This window comes from Euprymna scolopes, chromosome 43 (assembly GCF_053919585.1).
Source record: "Euprymna scolopes isolate OS-2025 chromosome 43, ASM5391958v1, whole genome shotgun sequence".
NCBI classification, from domain to species: domain Eukaryota; kingdom Metazoa; phylum Mollusca; class Cephalopoda; order Sepiida; family Sepiolidae; genus Euprymna; species Euprymna scolopes.
This window is the reverse complement of record NC_136524.1, coordinates 20,892,248-20,917,826: the sequence shown is the minus strand read 5'-3', so window position 1 is coordinate 20,917,826 and position 25,579 is coordinate 20,892,248. Positions and strand designations below refer to the sequence as shown.

The 25,579-nt window shown below is 31.2% G+C and overlaps 1 protein-coding gene and 1 pseudogene across 8 annotated transcripts in view; one reads left to right on the top strand and one right to left on the bottom strand.

Annotated features, from left to right (window-relative positions):
* Nucleotides 1–25,579, bottom strand: part of LOC145268225 (neurobeachin-like) — a 607,546-nt gene that overhangs the window by 350,236 nt on the left and 231,731 nt on the right. For all 8 annotated transcript variants that reach the window (XM_080123533.1, XM_080123540.1, XM_080123535.1 and 5 more), the window contains exons 7-13: nt 25,071–25,197; nt 20,425–20,544; nt 16,814–16,960; nt 13,544–13,600; nt 11,076–11,216; nt 8,710–8,772; nt 6,362–6,444 (exon numbers count right to left, since the gene is read on the bottom strand). In XM_080123533.1, coding sequence (XP_079979659.1) covers nt 6,362–6,444; nt 8,710–8,772; nt 11,076–11,216; nt 13,544–13,600; nt 16,814–16,960; nt 20,425–20,544; nt 25,071–25,197 — 738 coding nt within the window. The remainder of the gene's footprint in view (nt 1–6,361; nt 6,445–8,709; nt 8,773–11,075; nt 11,217–13,543; nt 13,601–16,813; nt 16,961–20,424; nt 20,545–25,070; nt 25,198–25,579) is intronic.
* On the top strand, nt 19,792–19,910 carry LOC145268542 (5S ribosomal RNA; annotated as a pseudogene).

The following is a 25,579-nucleotide window of genomic DNA, read 5'->3' as shown; positions in this document are numbered from 1 at the left end:
TCAAGCAGTTCTGGGGGAAGAAACTATTACAGTAGAACGCTTTCTTACATCTAGGGATCTCTACAGTGTAGGGGTGGGATTTGGCTGCTTGTCGGGTTTGATGGGGATATTTACATCGAGGGGGTACAAGAGCTTGTACCATTCACTATTAAAATACTTGTAAAACAGGCAGAGGGATGCAACATTTCGTTGATGGGACAGAGGTTGAAGTTTAGATCTTGTGTCAATGTAACATTGATTATTGCAAACTTTTGTTTACTTTCTACTTAGCTATGCTTAACCTATCTGGCATTATCAAGGAATCTTTTTATTTTCTGCAAGATCCCATGGAGTAACAGGTAAAGTATTAAATATAATTGAGTTCTAACTGACACTCTTCTGGAGGTTGAAGGTTCAATCCTCAGTGTGGGCCATGCCAAGAATATAGGTGTTAATTACTTAAGACTCAGTCATGGCTTACAGAATAAGAGCATGCTACCCCATTAAGAATTCTGTACATTTTCCAGAGTTCAACAGCAAGATTCCTCGAGTTCAACAAGATACACCTGAAGAAGGTTAGAGGATACATCAGCCAAAACGTTGTGAGAAAAACACTCCAGGTGAAGACAGTAGTTAGAATAATCTAAACATACACTTATATTTTTGCTTTCCTTTTTTTTATTTTATTAAATTATAATAAAACTATCAAGTAATTGTAGTTAAGGTATAGTACAGTAGTAGTAGTAGTAGTAGTAGTAGTAGTAGTATATAGTTAAGGTTGTTTTAATCTCAATTTATGAAATTATTGGATGTAAATGGTTTCAATCTTTTAATAAAATGAGAATTTGGTAAGAATTTTAAAATCAGTTTATATGACTTACTGCTCTAGAGTTTAAAGGCTTACAAATTGCTTTCAGATTTTGACGGGTTACAGTAATTCATTCTTTCTATTTCAACTACTACCAAAAAAAGTAAAATAATCGACTTCTTTAGGAACAGAAATGCATCCTGGTGGATTTTATTTCATAATACAGTGTTTTCTATAGAATTTTGTTTACAGTTTGTTTTAGTACTTTATGTTATTGGATTGTTGAGTTCAATAAGAAATTTATTGATAATAAATAATAAAAATAACGTGCAAGTCACATAGAGGTGAGAAACACATGTAGTTGTGAAGTTGTGAACACAATTTTATTAGTATAGAGATTTGTAAGAGATTTTGTTGAGTACAAATAAAAGGGTTATCACTCTTGAAAAATGCCTACAATTAAAAAACAGAGTTGAATTTAAAAAACAAAAAAAATGCATACCGTGAGTCATGATTGGGTAGAAGTTATTCACGGTTGTATTTTGAGTGCCGTTCACACTGAGAATAGAATCTTCAACCTCCAGAAGAGTGTAACTTATAACTGAATTTTACCAAGTACTTTACTCATTATGCCACGGATCAGTGCAAGCAACACTTGTGAATTACTTAGGACTTCTACCCAGTCATGCTTGACAGAATAAGAACATGCTACATCTGTAGATTAAATAAAGAGTTTTGTTCAAAATTTCATGCAGATTTCCCAAGTTCGACAGAAAGATTCCAGAATTTGACAAGATACACCTGAAAAAGGTTGGAGGTTGTGAAAATAACATTGAAGATGAGAATAGCAGTCTGAAGAATCCAAATAATATGAATAATCAATCCCTATCTAAAAAATTCGAAAAACAAAAAAGTGCTCATTATATATTTTACACAGTCTTTTAATTAGGAACTGATTTTGCCATTAAATATATTTCTTTTTTTTTTCTTCTTCTTTTAAAAAACAATTTTGCAAATTTATTTTTATTTGTAAAAATGATTTTCGCTATTTCTTGTTAAGAATCAATATCATAGAACATTTTCTGATTTAATTATTGGCTGGATTTAGAAATAACGGTAGAAAAAGAAATAAACATTATTGGCCATTATTAGTAACTATTGAATTGAATACATTATCATCTTTTCACCAAACACTTATTTTCTATCTAAGTAGAATTTTTTAAAAAAATTTGCATTGTTTCTTTTTTATAATGATTCACATAAAGATGTAAGATTTAGAATTGCTTACTTAGTCAACCTTTGATCTTGGAATTTTCCAGATGAGGACTGATCATTTGGATTATTTTTCTTATCAGGTCATTCCGACAAAGTTTTGGCTGATGTAATCTCTGACATTCTTAAGGTACATCTTGTCATATTTATTTGGTCCTTGTAGCTTATTCTCGTTCCATCAGCCATGATCGGGTAGAAGTCTTAAGTATATCAACCTTCAAAAGACTGTCACTGAGAATTTTTTTTTTTTTTTTTTACAAAAGTGTCACCTCTTATCAAGGTCTGGATGCCACTCGAGGATAAGGGTTAATGAGCGTACCGTAATCAATGGGACAATATCATAGTAATTGTTAGTAGTGAAAATTTGGTAAATTGGATTACTTAAGTGGAACGGCTCATCAAGAACTTGTTTACGTTAGACTTGAAGACAATCAGATTGTAGTCAGTTGGAAAGCAGGGAAATGGAAGACAGTTCCACAGGCGTGCAGTTCTAAGAAAGAAGCTTTGTTCATGGAATCTACGTTTAGGTTTAGGCACAGATAAAGAATTGGGAAATTATTGATAGTGTTTTCAGCTAGACAAGTGTTTTTCATGAAAGTTTGGCAAGGGAGGACCATAGATTGGAGCACTTGCCATGAAAATAATGATAAAACAGAGACAGGCTAGTAATGTCTCTTCTGTGGGAAAGAGGTTGCAGGGAAGAGAAAAGGGTATCCCCTACTAGGCTACGAAGTCTGTTTTAAATTCTGTGAAGGGTGCTTCTAGCAGCTCCTGCCTAGATGTGGCAACAGCACTCCATCTTAGGATGTACTTGGCTCTTATACAGATAGAGAATTGTATCAGCAGTGAAATATCTAGAGTGATAGAATGATCCAACCATTTTTCCAGCAACATTAGCAACATATTTGATGTACGTGTTCCATTTCAGATCAGGAGTAAAGATCAGACCCAGAATCTTGTCAAAACATGAAGCCTCCCCAAGATGAGAGGCATTCATTTCAATTGATACCAGATGGGGATCAGAGCATTGATGATGGAAAGATGTATTAACTAATTATTACTTTTATTTGTTGAACCATAGCTCCTTAGGATTAAACTAATAATCAGTTCCAAATGACAGCCTTCTGAAGGTTGAACGTTCAATCCTCAGTAAGGTCAATACTAAGAATACCTATTTATGAGCTCATTTACTTCTTTTAACTTTTGACCTTTTAAAATAATGCTTTCTTCGTCAAGACACGAACATTTTGTTTCAATAATTTTTGAGATGGCGACTGATAATTTGTATTATTTGAATTATTCAAACAACTGTTCTTATCTGGAGTGTCATTCACACAACCTTTTCAGCCGATATAATCTCTAACCTTTTTCACGTGTATCTTGTTAAACTTGGGGATCTTTTCTTAGTCCAGATCAATAAACAGATTGAACTACCAAGAAGTCAGAGACTGCATTAACCAACATTATTGTCAATGCCTAGGCTGGTTTGGACATACACTAAAACTAGTCCCAAAGATGTTTGCCAACCAAGTGCTCCAGTAGATCCCTGATAGAAAAAAAAAAAAGAATCCAAAAATGAACTGGAGACAATTACGTCTACAACAGCCCCTATGCACGTTTGAACTAAGAACATAGAAGGAAATTTTTCCGAAACTTCCATTAGACCACATTGACACAAGTAAAAACACAATACAATGTTAAAAGCATATATATATATATATACATATATATATATATACATATATATCTATATATATATATATATATACATATATATCTATATATATATATATATATACATATATATCTATATATATATATATACATATATATCTATATATATATATATATATACATATATATCTATATATATATATATATACATATATATCTATATATATATATATATACATATATATCTATATATATATATATATACATATATATCTATATATATATATATATACATATATATCTATATATATATATATATACATATATATCTATATATATATATATATACATATATATCTATATATATATATATATACATATATATCTATATATATATATATATACATATATATCTATATATATATATATACATATATATCTATATATATATATATATACATATATATCTATATATATATATATACATATATATCTATATATATATATATATATATATCTATATATATATATATATATACATATATATCTATATATACATATATATCTATATATATATATATATATATATATATATATATATATATATATATATATATATATATATATATATATATATATGGATCTGCATATTTTGTTCCACCAGTATGTCTTAATTTGTTTCAGTTTGTGTCAATCTATTATACCTTTGCATTTGTATTGCTGTCTATCAATTATCTTTATATACACATTAGACAATGCTTCAAGCAAACTACATTAACCTCTCTCTCTATTATATATATATATATTATATTATATTAATAAAGGGTGAATCTGTATAATTTGTTCCCCTGTTATATGTCTTAATTTGCTTCAGTTTATGTCTATCCATTATAACTATATTGTATTGCCTCTTATAAATTTCCTTTATATATACATACTAGAGAATGCTTCAAGCAAATTGTTAACTTCTTATTAAAATTTGAAATATTAAATGGAATATATATAAATGGAAAAAAATTAACTGATAATGGATAAAAAATGTACATTGTTTATTGCATCATCAAATGTTCAATATATATATATATATATATATATATATATATATATATATATATATATATATATACACACACACACGATGAGAAAAATATTGTTCAACTTGTATCTTATATATAGAAAAATATATATATATATATTGTAGCATAATCATACTTTTGAATTCAAACAAGCAAAAATAGTTAAATTTATTTCAAATAAACCGCGACAGAGACTTTTGAATCAGCACTTGAACTGTCATCTAGGCTTCAGCCTCTGTCTCATCGATGAAATGTTTCATCCCTCCGCCTGTTCTATAAATACTTTAATGGTGAATGCTCTGACGAACAGCAAGCACTTGCACCTCCTCGAGGTGACTAGCCCCAACAAACCCGACAAGCAACTAAGTCCCACCCCCTTACAGTAGGGATCCCTAGGTGTAAGAAAGCCTTTTACTCCAATAGTTTCTTCCCCAGAACTGCAAGTCTTTGGAACTCCCTTCCGGGATTCTGCTTTCCCAACTGTACTGATATGCAGAAGTTCAAGTGTAATGTGAACAAACATCTTTCTACTCATCTCCCTTCATAATGCCCCCACAAATTATATCCCCGATAGTAGCCCCCTACTTCAAAGTGGCGCTGTGCCTTGTTTTGGGTGAAAATTGAATTAAAAAAATTAATTAAAAAAAAGCCCTTATCGCAAATTGAAGCGCAGTTAAACAACATTGAGTTTTCTATAATGTATCACCATTAATAAGTAAACTTCTATTAAATGGACATCATTTAATTTGAAACACAGGTTAACTCTCACACAATACAGAAAACACCACTTATAATAATTAATACATATAATCAGTCAATCAATTACTTAACAAAAATACAATCATTTCATTTCAGCTACACATCCATGGACATATTTGTTCCAAAAAAGAATATGAATTGCATCATATATTTTTAACATATTAATGGCTATATGACGTTATAAAAAAACATCTTGCTCTCTTTCACAATGCTATGTGCCCCCCCCCACTTTTTTTTAATTTCCAACAACTTTTTCTGTTTCTGAAATGGAACTGGGTCATATATTTCATTACATCAAAAATATATTTTTAAATAAATTTTAAATTTGTACTGGTGTTTAGTTTTCTTAATTTCATTCATTCAGACGAAGTCTTGAAAAAATAAAGATGAAATGTTGATGAACACATAACTAGGTTCCTATTTACTATGCCTCGCCACAGGACAGAGTTAGACACCAGGGTCGTTTTTTAATGTGGAGAAAAGGAACAAAAATAAAAATTGTCTCAGTCGTGAAGGATTTCTCCTCCACTGACAGAGAACAAAAAATTGAAGTGCAGTATCTGAAGAATAGATACTACACTTTGATCTTGACCCGAAGGCCAAAAGTTTATGTTCAGTTTTTATTTCTGTGTGTATGTGTGTGTGTGTGTATATATATATATATATATATATATATATATATATATATATATATATATATAAATTTAAGATAAAATTTGAACAAAAAACAAGTACTAATTATTTTGTTTTTCCTGGAATTAAAAAAGAAATGAGAAAAAAAAAATTGACTCACCAAATGCTAAGATCTATGACTGGTTTTTCTTCTGGGTTTTTGATAACAGGCAAATCCAGTTGACCAAATAAAGGGAACAACACCTGAAAAGTAAGAAAAATAGATACATAGTGCCTTCAATAAGTTTCCAGACTTTTTGTACAGGCATTTAAAATTGTCGTAGACAATTTAGTATGTTATTGCTATACATCTTATGAGATGACCGAACAATTTTTATGATTCAATGTTCAAATGAACAACTACAGTAAGAATTGGAATACACCCTACTTAAGCCTGATTGTCACAGCGTTTCAAAAGTGCAATCTGGATGTGAAGACATTTTAGAAGAATAATATGCATTAAAATTCTGTTTTAAACTTGGAAAAAATGCCAGAGAAACGTATGGAATGATTCAGACTGCTTTTGGACCATTTTGCAAGAATTGATCATCAGTTTTTGAGTGGCATAAGAGATTCAAGGAAAGCAGGGAGTCTATGAGAGATGATGAAAGGTATGGAAGGAATCAGAACTCCAGAACGGATTTCATGGATAAGAACAGATTAGTCAAATAAATGATTTCATGGATAAGAACGGATTAGCCAAATAAAGGATTTCATGGATAAGAACGGATTAGCCAAATAAAGGATTTCATGGATAAGAACGGATTAGCCAAATAAAGGATTTCATGGATAAGAACGGATTAGCCAAATAAAGGATTTCATGGATAAGAACGGATTAGCCAAATAAAGGATTTCATGGATAAGAACGGATTAGCCAAATAAAGGATTTCATGGATAAGAACGGATTAGCCAAATAAAGGATTTCATGGATAAGGACCATTGTGTTTCTATAGAGACAGTAAGTGCACAATTTGATGTCAGTGTGGGAACTGTAAACATAATTATTTGTAAGGAACTGAAGGTACAGAAGATTTGCATTAATGCACAAGTCCACAACTCCATTCTTATCACAGACTATTTGATGAAGATGGGCATCAAGACAGTTCCTCACCCTCCCTATAGTTCAGACCTTGCTCCCTGTGACTTTTGGTCATTCCCTAAGCTCAAGGAAAACCTTACAGGCTGTCATTATAAGTAAATTAGGGAGATGAAAGCGGCTGTAATGAGGGTCACTGACACATTCACAGAAAAGGACTTCCATGGGGCCTTCCAGAAGTTGTTGAAACGGTACAAGTACATTGCAGCCGAAGGAGATTGCTTTGAAAGGGACTAGAGTTTCATGTGTGTACTATCAATAAAAATGCCCATATGGAAAAAATCTGGAAACTTATTGGAGGCACCTATATATATATGTCATTATTTATCAAGGCTAAATCCACTCAAAAATAAGGGTAATAAGATGGAAAGTAAGTTGAATGATGATTAATATGATGAGAGGATTGAAAATAATGAATAGAATTAACAAAATTAGATTACTTATGAAAATGATTTAAGATGAGATTTAAAGATGACTGTATTGTAATTTACAGGGAAACAGTTCTGTGATAATGTGTACCAGACAGAAAGTTTTTTGGAAATAAACTCTGTTGATGAAAATTCTGCCTGACAGTAGGCACATAGAGAAAAAAAGGAAAGTTCTTTTCAATTGAGTAGAAAGATGAGTTCTTACTGATAATGTCTTACAAAAAGAAATAATACTCTAATAGCATTTATATCACAGATGTCTGTGAAAAAAAAAAACTTAGTGGTTGTCCAGAATTCCTCCTATACTAAAAAAATAAAAATGCAGAAAAATCTTTATGATATATGTATCTGTGATAGAACCAAAATATCATATTTAAAAAATCACCTCCAGGATAATTTTAGGCAATATTACAAAGATTTTTTTAAAACAAAAATCAATGATTCATAGCAGTTTTGTGGTAATAATTCATTTCAAAGATATATGTAGCTCTATCAGATATATTGTATATTACATTCCTGAAAATGTTTAAAAACCAATGGGACTTGGAAAATTATCTCCAATTGGGAAAGGGGATAGAAAGGTCACACTATTTTATATCAGGTTATTTAAAGGTCAAAACTTAATTCCTTCCTTTATTTCTCTCATGTTCTTATTTTATTTGTTTTTACTTATATGTTTTTTTATTTATTTTTGCCACAGTTTCTGTTTGATTTTTTTTAGGAGTTTTTGAAACAGAAATACTAAGGATTGGCCATCAACAGTTTTGTACACATGAGGAAAAGGTAGAGTAAAGTGCTCAACAGCTAATAGTATGTCACACACACACACACACACACACACGTTTTTAATGTGTATTGATTTTGGGAGTATTTCAAGTAAGAATAAGAATCTCATTAATTTCTTTTCTCCTAAGAGCAGATTATAAAATAAACCAAAAATCTTACCTCTACTCCTCCCAGCGAATGAAGAGTACTCAATAATGACCGAGTAATGACTGCTTTTACATCCTAAAAAAAAAATAAAAAGAGTAAAGTTCTGTTTTGTTTGAAAACAATCACTCACTTTTATGAATAAGTTAATGCTGAACTACTCACTATTGATCATTCTTTGTAAAATGACTGACATTTCAAGACAATGTGTGGTGGAATATTTGGCATCATCTGTGCCAATAAAATAGAGGAGCAGACAACAGCAAGAGAGAGAAATGGCAATAGGCAAGCTAAGTGACACATTTTTCTTCACAGCAAAAAAAACAAAAAAAAAACCACACAAACCCCCATCACGCGCAGTGTCATAACTGTCATTATGAAAGTGAAAAGGTTATTTTGAATAAACAAAATGTTTGATAACCAGCTGCATGTGTTTCATTTCGCTGCCAAGTGTATATATCGAGACAATGACAACAGTTGATTTTTTAGAAATTAGACTGAAAAACACATTTGACAACTGGCTGCAGTGAATCTATAACACTAAAGAGTGTATCAATCAGTCTACAGTATGGATGATTTTTCTCTATGGCTGCGAAATGTGGCCAATGAGAGAAGTTGATTTGCATATGATTGAACTAATACTTTACTACAGTAAAGAAAACAAACAAAACAATGCAAGACTTGTGTTATGTTTTGTTTATATTCTTTACTATACTAGCATATGTTTTGGTCCACAACTTTTCCTTGATAGGGTGGTCACATTTCTGTTAATTTTTATTTGCAGATTTATTTTTTTTTTGAAGATATAGGTTTTCAAAAAAGAAAACTGTTCTTTGAGACAGATTGTGCATTTAAGCTTTTAAAATCGAGCAAACATAATTTACTATAAGATAAATACTAAATGCAAGTCAGTCAACATTTATTTCCCTATGGCTTTATACTTTAATAGTAGAAAAAAAAAGTATATGCTAAAACAACTTAGTTCTGGGATAGAACTACGTCTGAAAAAAAAAAAAAATTGTGTTTCATTTATTTTTAATTAACCGCAATTTGTAATTAACTGAACAAATTATCTATCTTTGTTTTAGCTACCTACCTACATATTTCTTTTGCCCTCTCTTACTATGGTGATTTAACGATTCTAAAATATTTCTTTAATATTTCTGTGAGCATTTAGAAAAGCAGTGATCAATTTTTTTTTATGTTGTCATATAACTTACCAGAAACACATATATAAACTAGATGGCAGAATGTCTCTTTCCACCTATAGATATATAAATAATAAAGAATATTACCTTATATAATAGCCTTATAATAACTAGCAAAGTGTTATTTCACTCTATCCATCTCTCTCTATTTACTCTCCCTCATTCCCTCCCCTCTCTTCTAATCAATTCAAAATGCTGGTGGAGTTGCAAATTCTTTTAATCAATTTAAAATTTACTACTGCTCCTGGACAACGTGGCATTTAAACACATCTGCTCTATCAAGTATCTAGAACACTTTTTGGATTAAAATATACAACTTACCAAATGTAAGCCAAGTATCTTCTAACACTATAACTTCTATAACAAAACACAGTGAAATTATTTCTCCAAGCCAACAAAGCTTTTAAATACACTTGTTCTATCTCGGGTATGGATGGAAAGGCTGTGGAGAGAAAGCACTAACTGGACCTCCACTGGATGTGTGTGAAGAGGACTGGGAACTTGGGAAGGCTTATTGCCACCTAAATTCCAGTGAAGACCAATGATCACTACCAATGAGAAATCTTTGGTAAACAGCTATTGAGTACTGGAAATCTAGGGAGGCTTATTGTCACTCCAGGGAACACCACAGGTTGTTCTCAAAAATAAATCTTCGATGTTACCTGTGTGAAAACTTCTAGTGAGTAAATAAGGGTACATTCATATAATGATAATAATGCATCTACATAATACTTCTATATAATAATCAGTCATTTAAACCCATTAAAAACGTGCAAAAGTTATATCCTTCTAACTTAGAATCAGTGCTGTATGCCAAACTTCTAGAGTAAATGTGGTATTGTGGTGACTAACCCCTATTGATACCTAACTATGCTTTGAATGGATACCATAATACTTTGTTTAATGCACATAATCATTAAAAAATCCATACAAAATTGCAACGATTGGCCTAGTAGTTTCCAAGAAAAAAGTGGAATGGACAGACAAACAAACCAAGAGAAATATAGATATAGAATAAAAGAGATTGATTAACTTCAGTTATGCAATAAGAATGTCTTGCAAGATATGTCACAGTTAATGAATTTTTAATGAAATCAAAGTACAAGAAATACATGTAGTGTTTGTGAAATGGGTCACGTATGTAAAACGTATGTAAAACATACAGGTACTTACATTAAGCATCAAAGCATGTGGAGAATGGACAAAATAAGAAGTGTTGCCTTTTGGTGAGGACTCTAAACACAATTGGCTATCACAGGCAATGGGGTTATACATGAAAACAATGGATGAGGTTATACGGCCTTCATATAGAACCTGAAAATAAAGTTTTTAAAAAGAATCATATATACTATGTAAAAAGATTTACGAGTAAAAAAAAAAGATTTTTTAATGCTATTACCATGGTTTCACACAAATGCAAACGATTTTCAGATGGAGGAATCTTCAATATTAAGATCAAATTCATTGTTTGTTAGCATTCTATGTTTAAAACAAATAACTTATTTTTTTTATTTAAGAATAAGTTTTGTCCACGAAGATATCAAGCACTGCATATAATTCTGAACCAGTCAAAAAAAAGCCCATTTCACAGCTAGTGGTATAAATGTAAACTTGAAGGACCTGATGAAATTCCACAGCAGACTCTTTCATATGTAATATATTGATGTTGGCATTTTGCGTATGTCCAGCGTAAATAGAGATGCCCTGATATTATTGTAGCCCTTATGTTAAAACTGTAAAATAATTTATCTAAGCTAGCAGGGATGATATTTGAATTTATGCAGATTTCATATATGTAATTAAAGAGTCAATTTTCTATCAATTCTTATATATTATAAAGTTGTGATTTCAAAAATAAAAAATATATTCATATGACTTGGGTACATCGGCTTGAATCAAAATCAAAGCTTATGAAGAAAAAAAAATATGTATATATATATATATATTTATAATTATTTTTTTACTATAATAATTAAATACCTACAGACACTAGTGTTTCATCCTTTCGGGATTCTTCAGTGCAGGGTGTCACGATTACTACCAGTCGAACGATTCGAACCCCGCGAGACATCTCTGGCTCGATTAGCGGAGGCCGAATCCATTCGGCTACTATTAACCGTGTGAAATAGCGTTGAATTTTAAACATTTTAATTTAAATGTTCATTACGTCAGGCAGACAGTGATCAAATCGTTATACGATGATCTACGCATAAAACATGTATAAATACATTTGAAGCTAAAACTGCAACGCAAATTTTTTTATAAAATAAACGGGTGTTTATTTTTAAAGAAATATATTTCGGAGTAAGACTCCTTTGCCAATCTTTTTTTTCTCCTCTTCTTCCTCGACATAATGTAGTGGAAGATAGTTTGATGAAGAGTCCAACTCTTAGTTTTACTACCCAGATTTTCAAAATGCGCGACCACGCGTCACCTATCCGGCTTCATAAAAACACCGCAGTTAACAGCATCACGTGGACTCTTCATCGAACTATCTTCCACTACATTATGTCGAGGAAAAAGAGGAAAAAAAATATTGACAAAGGAGTCTTACTCCGAAATATATTTGTTTAAAAATAAAAACCCATTTATTTTATAAAAAAATTTTGTGTTGCAGTTTTGGCTTCAAATGTATTTATACATGTTTTATTCTTCAAATTTCACACAGCACTTCTAACGGATATAAACAAAAAAACTACCCAGATTATATATATATATATATATATATATATATATATATATATATATATATATATATAAACTTGAGTTCCTTCAGGTATAATAAAAACCGAAACCAATGAAGCATTCTTGGTAAAATTATTTATAAAAAAAAATAGATAACTTGAGTACCATCAGCTATAATCAAAACAGAAACCAAAACTTATGAATAATTTTTGGTAAAATTATTTATTACAAGAATGTAATAGAATTAAAACATAGGAATTAAACAATAGTCACTCTGAAGAAAAAAGATGTAAGTGTGACACACAAAATAACACACACTTACTATCGTATTTATATATAGACAAATAAAAGTAAAACAGGATAAGATTAGATGAACAATAAAATGACAAAATAAATCAGTTATTATTGCATGGTTAAACTAAAAGATAGTCTAGATTAGTGTTACATGCTGATGAAACTATGTAGCATTAGAAATAGTCTCTTTGTTATCCAGTTTTCACATATGCACCATTTGTAAGGTTATCATGACACCAGAATTTTAAAATGAGATACAATACTCATATATGAAGACAATACTTGGCTCCAATTACATTTGTTACTATAAGAAAAAGTCCTATGTCAACAGCAAATTTCCAAACACAAAGTTTTTTAATACTAAACTTTCTGATTGAAATATTACCGGTTGGTCTTTAACTATTTTACGAGTTAATTTAATTACAAAAGTTTCAGTTAATGAAAACATTTATAAACAATTTTTGTAGGATAAAAACACGTAAAAGTTAAAGATGAATATTTAACATACAATTTTATGCTATAAAATGAAAGCATCATCCAAGCTTCTAACCTATCAGAATATTTGAACCCCTTTCAAGAAATTAAATTTCCATGAGAAAATCAATTGCTGAAGTTCTACAGTAAAGATAATTAAAATAAAGAAATGTTGTACTCATACTTACTCTTCTTGTGTTGTCTGAAAGAATTGTAGAGTTTTCGTTGTCAAAACGGAATTGGCTCTGCAAATAGATATTTAAAATTATTGAATTGAAAAAATTATACACACACACAGACACACATATATATATATATAGGAAACAATAAGATTGGAAAATGAAGATACAAAAACTATATGTTGATGAATATAGAATGGTTCATTTATTTAATAAAGGTATACAAACATTTAGTTGGGGGATAGAGGGGACTCTTTTTACCAAATATATATATATATATATATATATATATATATATATATATATATATATATATATATATTCATGGGATGATTCCAATATTTTTCCTGATTCCAATTCTTTATAAAATCGCTAAATATTTAACTATAAAGTTGTTATTTTTACTGATAACCGTAAAAACGAATGTTAGATATACATATTTTCCTCAAACATAAAAACACGCTTTTTTTTTGTTTGTTATTTTTTGTTTGGTTCTATGGCATATCGACCATTTTTGGGTCATATTGTTAGGTGCTAGATGTTGGTTAGTTGTTTGTGGAATCTTTTTCACATTTTAATCTCTTTCAGGAATTCAATTTTTTTCTGGGTCAGTTTTGTTAAATATCCACCTTAGACTATTCTCCTGTTAATGCTTCATTCGGGCCTGTTCAAAGTCCACACAGCTCATGAGTATATGATGTACTGTGTAGGGCTCCTGACACATAATGCAAATAGGCACCTCTTCTCCTTTTAGCAGATGTGAGTGAATGACATGAGTGTGACCTATTTGTAGTCTATTCATTACTACCTCTTACTTTTCTTGACATCTTTTTTGTATCTCTTATTCTGATGTTTGCTGTTACTTTGAATAGTTTATTCTCTGTGCATAAATTCCAATGTTCTTAACATTTTTTATTTATGTATATATTTATTTTCGGTTTTAAGTTTGTATAAGGGATTTTTCGTGCTGTATAGTTTTGTTGAAATGTTCTTTCCATTTTTTATTTATGTATATATTTATTTTCGTTTTAAGTTTGCGTAAGGGATTTTTCGTGCTGTATAGTTTTGTTGAAATGTTCTTTCCATTTTTTATTTATGTATGTATTTATTTTCGGTTTTAAGTTTGCATAAGGGATTTTTCCTGCTGTATAGTTTTGTTGAAATGTTCTTTCCATTTTTTATTTATGTATGTATTTATTTTCGGTTTTAAGTTTGCGTAAGGGATTTTTCCTGCTGTATAGTTTTGTTGAAATGTTCTTTCCATTTTTTATTTATGTATATATTTATTTTCGGTTTTAAGTTTGCATAAGGGATTTTTCCTGCTGTATAGTTTTGTTGAAATGTTCTTTCCATTTTTTATTTATGTATATATTTATTTTCGGTTTTAAGTTTGCGTAAGGGATTTTTCCTGCTGTATAGTTTTGTTGAAATGACTCTGCTGTTGCTTTATTCACTTTTTCATTCATGTAGACGCTGATGTGGCTTGCAATCCAGCAGAAGATTATATATTTATTCATTGTTATGGTGTTTATTCTACGTAGGAGATTTGTAAAAAGGGGATTTGTCATATTTTTTTCTTTCAGTGATATGAATACCAATAGAGAATCTGTAAGGATGAGATATTTTTTATGGTCATCAGTTGTTATTATATCTAGCACCAAGTCAATGACAGACACTAAACACAGAAGCTCCATCCGGGAATCTTTTCTTTAATCTTTTTTTATTTTTATGGATGGCTGCACACCTGTCTCCATCCTTTGATCCATCTGTGTAGATTTGTAAGTATTCTTTATATTTATTTTGGATATTAAGCAGCTCTTCATGGAAGGTTGAGGGATGGGTTTTTATTTTAGAATATTAACGCAATTTTAATATTATGGATGGTTGTTCAACCATCCAAAATGTAGTTTCCGAGTTGATACATTCATATATTTTTGTGGTGTCTTAACTTGAGCCAAAATTGCTTAATGCCAATGGCAATAAGATCAAATCAATTAAAAAAAAAAATGCTGGGATAAGCAGAGAAGGACTGGTGCTATTTCAGAGTTTTCATTCTCCTAGATGAGTTTTCATAAAAAAGCTTGAAGGCTAAACTCATCTACTATTAAATTTTAATGGCAATTCATCGTTGACAGGTGTTTTTTATTTGTGGATAAAATTTGACTTTTTTTAAACAAAGGTTTAATTCATATATGGAACCCAAACAAAAACTGCCAGGGTGTATCAAAGAGTGCATTTCACATTCTCCAAACTTCTTAAGTAAGGCCTCACCATTGAATTGAATTTCAAGTCATGCTTAGGACGGTTTAATTTTCGCAAGATCACCAAAGTAAAGCAATGTTGAGCCTGACCATTACCAGATATGTGACTATTTGGGAATACCAAGCATATGTAGGAAGATGTCAACACCTCCCTGCAATAACTACAAAAATTAAATCTTGTCATTTCCCCTGTCTGGGATATACAAGCAATTGGAGACTGCTTGCGAATTCAATATCTTTTGGAGGAACCCAGTTCAATCTGCCTAGAGTGAGTACTGCTTTGGTAACGACAATTCCTATTTAATTCATATATGCAACCCTGACAAGTACTTCCACTTCAGGTCAAAGTAGACCTGAGAGCTCATAAATTGAAAACAAATACTGCAGATCCATGCTATATCTATGAGAGATAGATAGATAATAATTGAAAACAGGAGCATAAGTCAGTCGTGAGACTGCTTACATTTGCCTGAAGATATAAAGATGGGCCAAAGGCTTACCTGGGTCTTATTTCTCCATATTGTATGAATAATTTCCAAAGTTATGTCATGGAAATGTTGATAACTCAAAAACTATCTGATCAGGCTGAAGTTTGCATAATGGTTATCAAAGAACATCAAATCCAAACATCAAATTTGGAAAAAAAAAAAAAAAAACAGGAGTTAAAATTTTATCAAAATTTCAAACTTGACCGAACTTGTCAAAGTTAAGGTCATATAAGATGAGGGAGCTCATTGGCTACAACATGAGCCAAGTAGCAAGTCTCTTCAATGGACAGAACAAAAGTTATCTCCAAAAGTGTAACTCACCTTTTCTATGACTTTGATCATTCACCTAAATATTCCCAAATTCAGATATTTTGACCAAGTTTGGTAATGATTGGTCAAGCGATGTGAATACTAGGTTGTACTCAAACATGTATAGTAAGAAACCAATAAACTCAAGCAAAAACAAGTTGCTCGATAGAGGTAAAAAGAAAATGAAGTTCAATATTGAAATAAGATAATGATGTACGTACCTTGTAGCCAGGTCCTAAATTGTAAATGGCTGCCACTTGATTTGCGGTGAGGTATTCATTAAATAGATAAACAGCAGACATTTGGCCACAAAACATGGTGTCTGGATCTCCATCAGAACTTGCTCCCAAAAAACATTTGTCAAATGGCTACAAAATACATAAAAAATTTAAAAAAATAAAATAAAATAACATCTTTATATCTGAAAAATTCTTTTGCGATGAGAGTAATTTTAATATTGAATATTATAAAAATTGTTATTTGATTCTTGATAAAAAATATATTTCATTAAAATCACAATCTAAAATCTTTTCTTTCTAATTATGCAATCAAAAAGCAAATGAAAACTGTCTTAAAAGAGAACATTCTTCCAGATTCCTTTCTCTATTAATGGTAACAAGAGAAAGAAAAGTTTTGACAAAACATACTGCATCATCATCTTTCTTTTTATGTATAATGCATTTCTTCACCTTATCAAGAAGCCTCAAATAGGAAAGATTCACCATCTCAAATATGACAACAGTACTTCATACATGGTCTTTTCTTTTACAAAAGAGTCACCACTTATGAAGGTCAGAGGCCACTCGAGGATAAGGATTAATAAGTGTATAGTAGTCAATGGGACAATGTCATAGTAATTGTTAGTAGTGCAAATTTGGTAAATGGAATTACATAAGGAGAACTTGTTTACGTTGGACTTGAAGATGACCATATTATAGTCAGCCGGAAAGCAGGCAAATGGAAGAGAGCTACACAAGTGTGCATTTCTAAGAAAGAAGCTTTGTTCATGGAATCTACGTTTAGGTTTAGGCACGGATAAAGAGTGGGGGAAATTATTGATAGTGTTTTCAGCTAGACAAGTGTTTCTTGTAAAAGTTTGGCAAGGGGGAACCATAGATTGGAGCTCAGATAAGCACTTGCCATGAAAATAACGATAAAGCAGAGACAGGCTTGCAACATCTCTTCTGTGAGAAAGAGGTTGCAGAGAAGAGAAAAAGGCATCCCCCACTAGGCTACGAAGTCTATTTTGAACTCTATCAAGGCAGGATAAGGTCTTTCTAGCAGATCCTGCCCAGATGTGGCAACAGTACTCCATTATTAGATGTATCTGGCTCTTATATAAGTAGAGAATTGAGATATCTACTGGAATGATAGAAGGATCCCACCATTATCGCAGCGACCTTAGCAACAGATTTGATGTACATGTTCCATTTCATATCAGGAGTAATGGTCAAGCCCAGGCGCTTGTCAAAACATGGAGCCTCCCCAAGACGAGAGCCATTTATTTCAATTGATGCCAGATGGAGATCAGTGTTGATGATGTAAAGACAGAAGCTTGGTTTTAGATGCATTAAAAGTAACCAGCCACATCTTTCCCCATTGTACTACATGCTCAAGATCAGAGGAGAGAGAATCAGAGAGAACTTGGTCGTTTATGGTCTTTGATATATTGCCATAGATGGTAGTGTCGTCAGCATAAATGTCTATGAATAATCTGATAGGAAGATCATTGAAGTAGATTAGGAAGAGACTTGGTCTGACAGTAGATTTGTAGAGTATAGTCTGGGATGTGAGGAAATGCTACTAGTCTCTCACTCCTAGACAAGGTTCAAAAGAGAGTCGCCAACCTGATAGGTCCTGAACTATCATCTAAGCTTCAGCTTCTATCCCACCGACGAAATGTAGCATCCCTCAGCCTGTTCTACAAGTACTTTAACGGTGAATGCTCCAACGAACTGCAAGCACTCATACCTCCTCGACGTAAATACCCCCGACAAACGCGACAAGCAACAAAATCCCACCCCTTCACAGTTGAGCTTCCTAGATGTAAGAGAGCCTTTTACTCCAATAGTTTCTTCCCCAGAACCGCTAGACTTTGGAATTACCTTCCGGGTTCCTGCTTCCCCAACTGTACTAACATGCAGAAGTTCAAGTGTAATGTGAACAGACATCTTGCTGCCCAACTCCCCACATAGTACCCCTGTAGCTTATGTCTCCGATAGTAGCCCCCTACATCAAAGTGGCACTGTGCCTTGTTTGGGATTAAAATGTAATAATTAAAAAAAAAATGTTTAGAGTGATAGAGGACTGATTTTATAAGAAGCAGAAGGAGCAATGGATTTAATATATGAATTCTAAGATTTGATGATGAAGAAAGACCAAGAAGTTTTAGAGTTAATTTTTTCTTGAGCAGAGTCATCCATAAGAATCTCAGGATGAAAAGGACACACCTACGATTGAAAGACATGAGCGGAGTCTCAACAGGAATAAACGAAACAAGCTATTTTGTACCTAAATCTATAACTGAACCCAGATCAACTTCTAGATCAGTTGCATATTTCAAGATATCCACGGGAGATGGGTGAGGAGCAACAGCAGAATAGAGAGTCGTATCGCCAGCATAGATGCTGATCTTCTGAATAATATTCTCTGGGAGATCATAGATATAGAGAAGAAACAGAGTTGGGTCTGGCTTAGAATCCTGAAGAACATCAACACTGATAGAAAAAGAGGAAATGAACACACTTTGAATCAACTAGGTTAAATAGAGGTCAAGTATGCAGCCACATCAGTGACTGAGTCACCAACGCTTACACATGCTCTACCAGATGCATGAGCAGAAAGAAAAAACAATTCGCATTATCAAGATGTTTTTCAGTTTCATATCTGACTCAAGGGAGTCAATATGATCATCTCTTTTAATGCAAAGAAAACAGATTCTTTCTGGAGGAATAATATGTTAGGAGTAACCTAACAGTATACAAACTGAGACACCATACTTTCTATTAAAAACAACCAAGTCCTTGCTATCTCAAGTGTTCTGCATTTATCCTTGCTTTTGCAGAGTGCATATAGCTGTACATAAAGTGAAGCTGGCATGCGAGTTCTTTCACTTTGCCATCCCTGACACCCGCAAACAGCATGAGGTGGTTTGTAGAGAATATGTTCCTGGTTTCCTTTGATTCTACCAATTGGTTAAGTATATGGCATAATCACGTTGACACACTGGTTCCCATCAGATCACCAAAGTTAAGCAATGTTGAGCCTGGTTATTACTAAAATGAGTGACCAATTTGGGAATTCCAGGTGCTGTATGTAGGAGAACGTCGACACTTCCCAGCAAGAGTTGTGAAAACCGAACATCATCATCTCTCCTAACGGGGATATACATGGGACTGGAGATTGCTTGTGAATTTCATACGTCCATGAAACTTCCTCCTTTGGAGGAAGCCAGTTAAACCCAAATAGGGTTAGTGCTGATCGATACACTCATTAAGTCTTTTTCAAACTGATTTTCTAAATCATGCCTTAGTTCACATTGGCTTACTATATTCACATATAGGTATTACTTTTTGAGGTTTGGAAAGATGTCCATTGGTTAAAAATATGTTCACACGTTTATATTAAAATTTCCTTACTTTGGAGAGTGAGGAAGAAAGCAAATTCCAATAAAGCAGAGATAGAAAGAGTGTAACAATTATAGCCATTTGCTTTTTAGTGTTGGGGGAGGGATCATTTCCTGTTGTAGTCACTAGTATTTCACTGCATTGGTAAAATTATCAAAATGTATTTATTTTTTGCTTGTTTGAAATAAATTTTAATTTATACTTACATCATTTGTGCTAACCAACCAAGACATGTCAGTAAAGGAGACAAGTTCTCCATCAACATAACAACGTAGTTCTGAGCGGCTCCAACGATAATATACATGGCATAAGGTGACCATGTACCACTGTAAACCAAAAAAATACAACACATATATAACATATTTTATGTTAATATTATATCACATATTATGTGTTAAGATAAACTCCACTATTAATTCAACAAAATTCACAAAAGGATGCATCACCCTACACAAAATAGAACAAAAAAAATAGGAAGTAGATGTCAGCCAAACCTTTGTCTGATTGAAGCCTATCTATAGAAAACTAACTTGTAGGCAAGAATAAAAATGAACAAAGCACCATATTAGTGTTTAGATGATTAATTGCAATCGGGAACCAGAAAAATCGGAACTTTTGAGGGTATCAGAATCGGAAAAATTTGTGCCAATTTCCACTACCAAAACCAGTTCTTTTAATTGTTTTTCTTTTTATTTAACCTTGTCTAATACAAAATCTTCACTGCTGGTAGTAATGATAAAATAATATTGATTTTAAACTACAAGTAAAAATAAAATCTATAAATCACCCCCCCCCCACACACACACAAGTGTACTTTTACGTTTGAGAAAATATATGCACATTTAACATGTGTTTCTATGGTAATCAGGAAAAATAGCTACTTTATATTTAAATATTTAGAATTGGAACCATATTAAAGGTATTTGCAGCTTCTCTTCCAATTTTGGGATTTAATCATGTCAAATCACACTTTATTTCGTTTTGACGGATTGATTGTTGCTATTTCTTCTGACGAGTTAAGGGCATAGTAGATTTACTGATTGATATTATAATTGATTGATTTTGCGCTACAAAATAGATCCTGTCAAGAATAGTAAATGTCAACTGAATTAAAGGAATAAATTATAAGATGGTCAACATCATGAATTTTGGAATGTAGTTTTTTATCATTTACTCACAATATATATATATATATATATATATACACACACACACACACATATATATACACACACACACATTATATATATATATATATATATATATATATATATATATATATATATATATATATATATAAAGGTAACAAGAATTCCATACATTTTAGTCTGATGATTCTTTGTGCAGATAAAATGTGGAAAATTCTACATAAAATAAAAAAGCAGCAAAAAGAAAAGTTGGAGAGCAAGGAGTCGGGGAAAAGATGAAAGTATTGTAATTTAAAATTTTTTTTACAGGTTTTTGTTTTGTGTATTCTCTTAAAGAAAGAACTAATGGAAGGCAATCTAAAAGAAAAGAAAATCATTTTCATTGGTACTAACTTTCTGGAACAGTATAAAAATCAAAGACTTAGAATTTGTGGCCATGGAAACTGATAGCAGGAGTGAGGGAAAAATGTATAATCCATAATAAATAAGTATATATATATATATCTCCTCATATTCAATTAGTATGTGGCGTCTGTTGTTGCAAACCTATGATTCTTTGGTCCAGAGGGAAATTTCTACAGTCATTTTATTTATATATATATATATATCCCTCCTATATAATAAAATGACTGCAGAAATTTCCTTGTGGACCAAAGAATCGTAGGTTTGCAACAACAGACATCACATACTTATTGAATATGTCTAGGCTATTAATCACTATCTTATGTATTTTCCAAACATAATTTTATACGCATTAAGTTGTTATAATAAATTGCTACATTGCATCCTAGGTGCAACACAATCATAATCGCAACATCTATATAGGAAGGAATCCCTATTTTTCTCTATAAATATTTAGTTCTCCCACTGCTACCAGTTGATACTGGTACATATTCTACATTTTCCGACAATACTGTTATTACACCGATCCTAACTGGTTATTAAATACATACACATAACATAATCTTTCCACTTCCCACTTCATAAATAATAAATTCTCCCTTCTCAAAGTCTGCCCATTCTGATTGGCTGAAACCTGATAATACACATATTCTAAAAATATTTCCTATATACACAAATGCTCCAGACATTATACAATATGGCATCAATCTCTACAGGACGAAATCATGCTAAAAACAAACAACCAAATATAGACACAATAACTGCTCATAAACAGAAAATTAAATACTGGTAATCTTACACTTACCTATTCACAAAATACCTACACACCAGTATCCCCCTCCCCCAAAAAAACGTCCGGGAAAAAAAAACATTTACGGGTACCAGTCTTTATTTTTTGATTTTGGGGCGGTTTATACACCCTTACAGGATGCTATTTTATTTTGCTTTTTTTGTTGCTTATTTTTGTTCCTCTTTAAATATTACTGTGAACACTTCGAATTAGTTTTCTATTTTCCACAGATTACCTAGGCTTCAATCCTGTTACTTATCGTGTCTGCAATTTCTTTTTATAACTCAATAAACACTTACAAACAAGTTAACACCAATTATATTATGCAAATAGGTTTAAAGTAAATTCCATTGCCTACGTAAGTAGTTATTTATTATGTATTTGTTTCTTTTTTACCAGTTATACTTAATGTGGAGTATTTTATTTAATTTTCTTTTCTGGACTCATTATCGACACTGCAAAGATATTAACTTTTTAAACAACTTTACTTCCCTCTGACCAACACTGCCACCCCCAATTTTTTTTATAGTATTTGCGGATGGTTATGCTGACAACGAATATCACAGTTAAATTTGGGGCAAATATTTTTACAATTACCCCCTCAAAAAATGAGGTGTCTATTGCAAAAGCCATTCTTAACATGGGGAGGTTGGAGTGTCTATTCCAAAAGCTGTTCTTATTAACATGAGGAGGTTGGGGGTTGTATCATCATTTGATTTTTTACAAAGGGGGGGGAGGTATGTTCCACCGATTAAAGGGTCCTGCTAGTATATATATATATATATATATATATATATATATATATATATATATATATATTTATAAAACTCAAATGACTTTGTAACGGGTATTGTAACCCAACATCCAGTTTACACCTTCCGGTTGCACATGCGTACAAAATAATCAATGTGACAATAAAACGTATTGTTTTACTGTGTACATTTTCAACATCCCAATTTTTTTTTGCATTTAATTTATTCAAATAAACAATTGCTAATATTTTCTGTTTTTTTTTTTTTGTTACACCGTTTATTTCCATATTACATTTAAGTTATTTTAACACAATTTTCTTACAAATGTTTTTTGAATTTGCATTACAAATAAATAATCAACACAACAATAAAACATATTGTTTTACTGTGTACGTTTTCAACGTCCCAATTGTTTTTCTTGTTGCATTTAAATTAAAAGATATATCAAAATTTGAATTTAACTTTAAGTATTATGGTATCTATTCAGTGCACATTTACCTATAAGTATGGCAAACCACTTATAATTCATTGGCTCCAAATTTTTTTTTTAAATAAACAATTATAAACAGAACGACTCATAGAAATCTATCTATATTCTATTTTCATTTTAATATACTTTCATAAAAATGTTTCTGTTATATCATAAAAAACTATTTTCTTTACGTCACAAGTGTCATGCTCATACATTAATTCCATAGCTAATATAACATACTGACCCAACGGGCCACGGGTAGTCTAGTATATATATATATATATATATATATATATATATATATATATATATATATATATATATATATATAATGTTAAGATATCCATGTATGCTTCTAGAGTAATAATTTAAAGGTTATGAGGATTTTATAAAGCAAAAAACAATGCTGTTGTTTTTGTATTTAATATTTTATTTTATTATATCCTTCGCTCTTGGTCACAAAAAGTAGCGAACAAAAAAAAAATGTTGAAAAAACTGGAAAGTTGTATTTTGGCTGCATTCATTTCTGGCAACAATGCTTGAAAGAGTTCACATGAATTATTTTTATCGTTTGTGGAAGAAGAATGTTGTACTTTTTTATTTTTTTTTAATTTGTAACAGATTAGCATTCATTTCAATAAACAAGACACAATTAATTTCAATATGTATAATAAATGTTTCGAAACTGAAACAAATGTGTTAAATGGTAATAATAATAATAGTTGAAACAAAAATAATAGTAAACAAATATAGTAAAGTAATAATAACAACGGTGATGGTTATAATAATAATAATAATAATAATAATAATAATAATAATAATAATGTTATCATAATTATTATCATTAATAATAATAATATTATCATTATGTCATATCAAAGAACCTACTGTTGATTTTATATCTGCCCTTTCTGCTTGTGTGGTAATAAAACTTTTCAAATGCAATTGTGATGTTAGGCTGTACAAGATGTTAACTTTTTTTTTCAATTACTGATTTTTGATACTTATTGAAGACATTCCAATACAAAACTTATCTAAGATCACTGCCAGATACAAAAAATACACTTGTGTGAAATTTCATAAAAATCGGCCCAGCTGTTTCAGAGTCCATAGGGAGCGAACTCTCATACACAAAGTTCCTTTTATATAATAGTGGAGGTAGAGATTTCATATGAATGAGCGATGGTTTTTATTAAAGAATTCTTTTCACTTTTCTTCATATGTCACCTGAACGAATCACTAATTTGGATTTGAGTTTAAGAATAAAATAGTAGCAAGAGATCCTTACCTTTCTTGGTGAAAATTCATATTTCACACAATGCTGGAATCCTTTTCCTTTGATTTTCATCGAGGTGATAACAAGGGAACTGCCTAAAAAATGGGCAGAGTAACCAACTCCTTTGCTTGTGCGGAAACTACAAAAATATAAAAATACAAGGTTGATCATCTTATTATGTTAAGTATTGATTTAGAATTTGTAATATTTAAAATTTTAATTTTGTCATAAATTTTGTAATCTGCAAAATTATGATATAAAAGCTCTGTTTAACATAATCTGCTAACCATTGAGCTTATTATTATATGCAGTATTTAAATATATCCTTGGAGATTCATGAGATCTAAATTGTTAAAAAAAAATTTTTGTATTATTTTATCTCCTAGAAATAACTTGAATTGTTTTGGTTCTTTAATTTAAACTTTTCCACATACACACACACAAGAGAGAGAGAGAGAGAGAGAGAGAGAGAGAGAGAGAGAGAGAGAGAGAGAGAGAGAGAGAGAGAGAGAGAGAGAGAG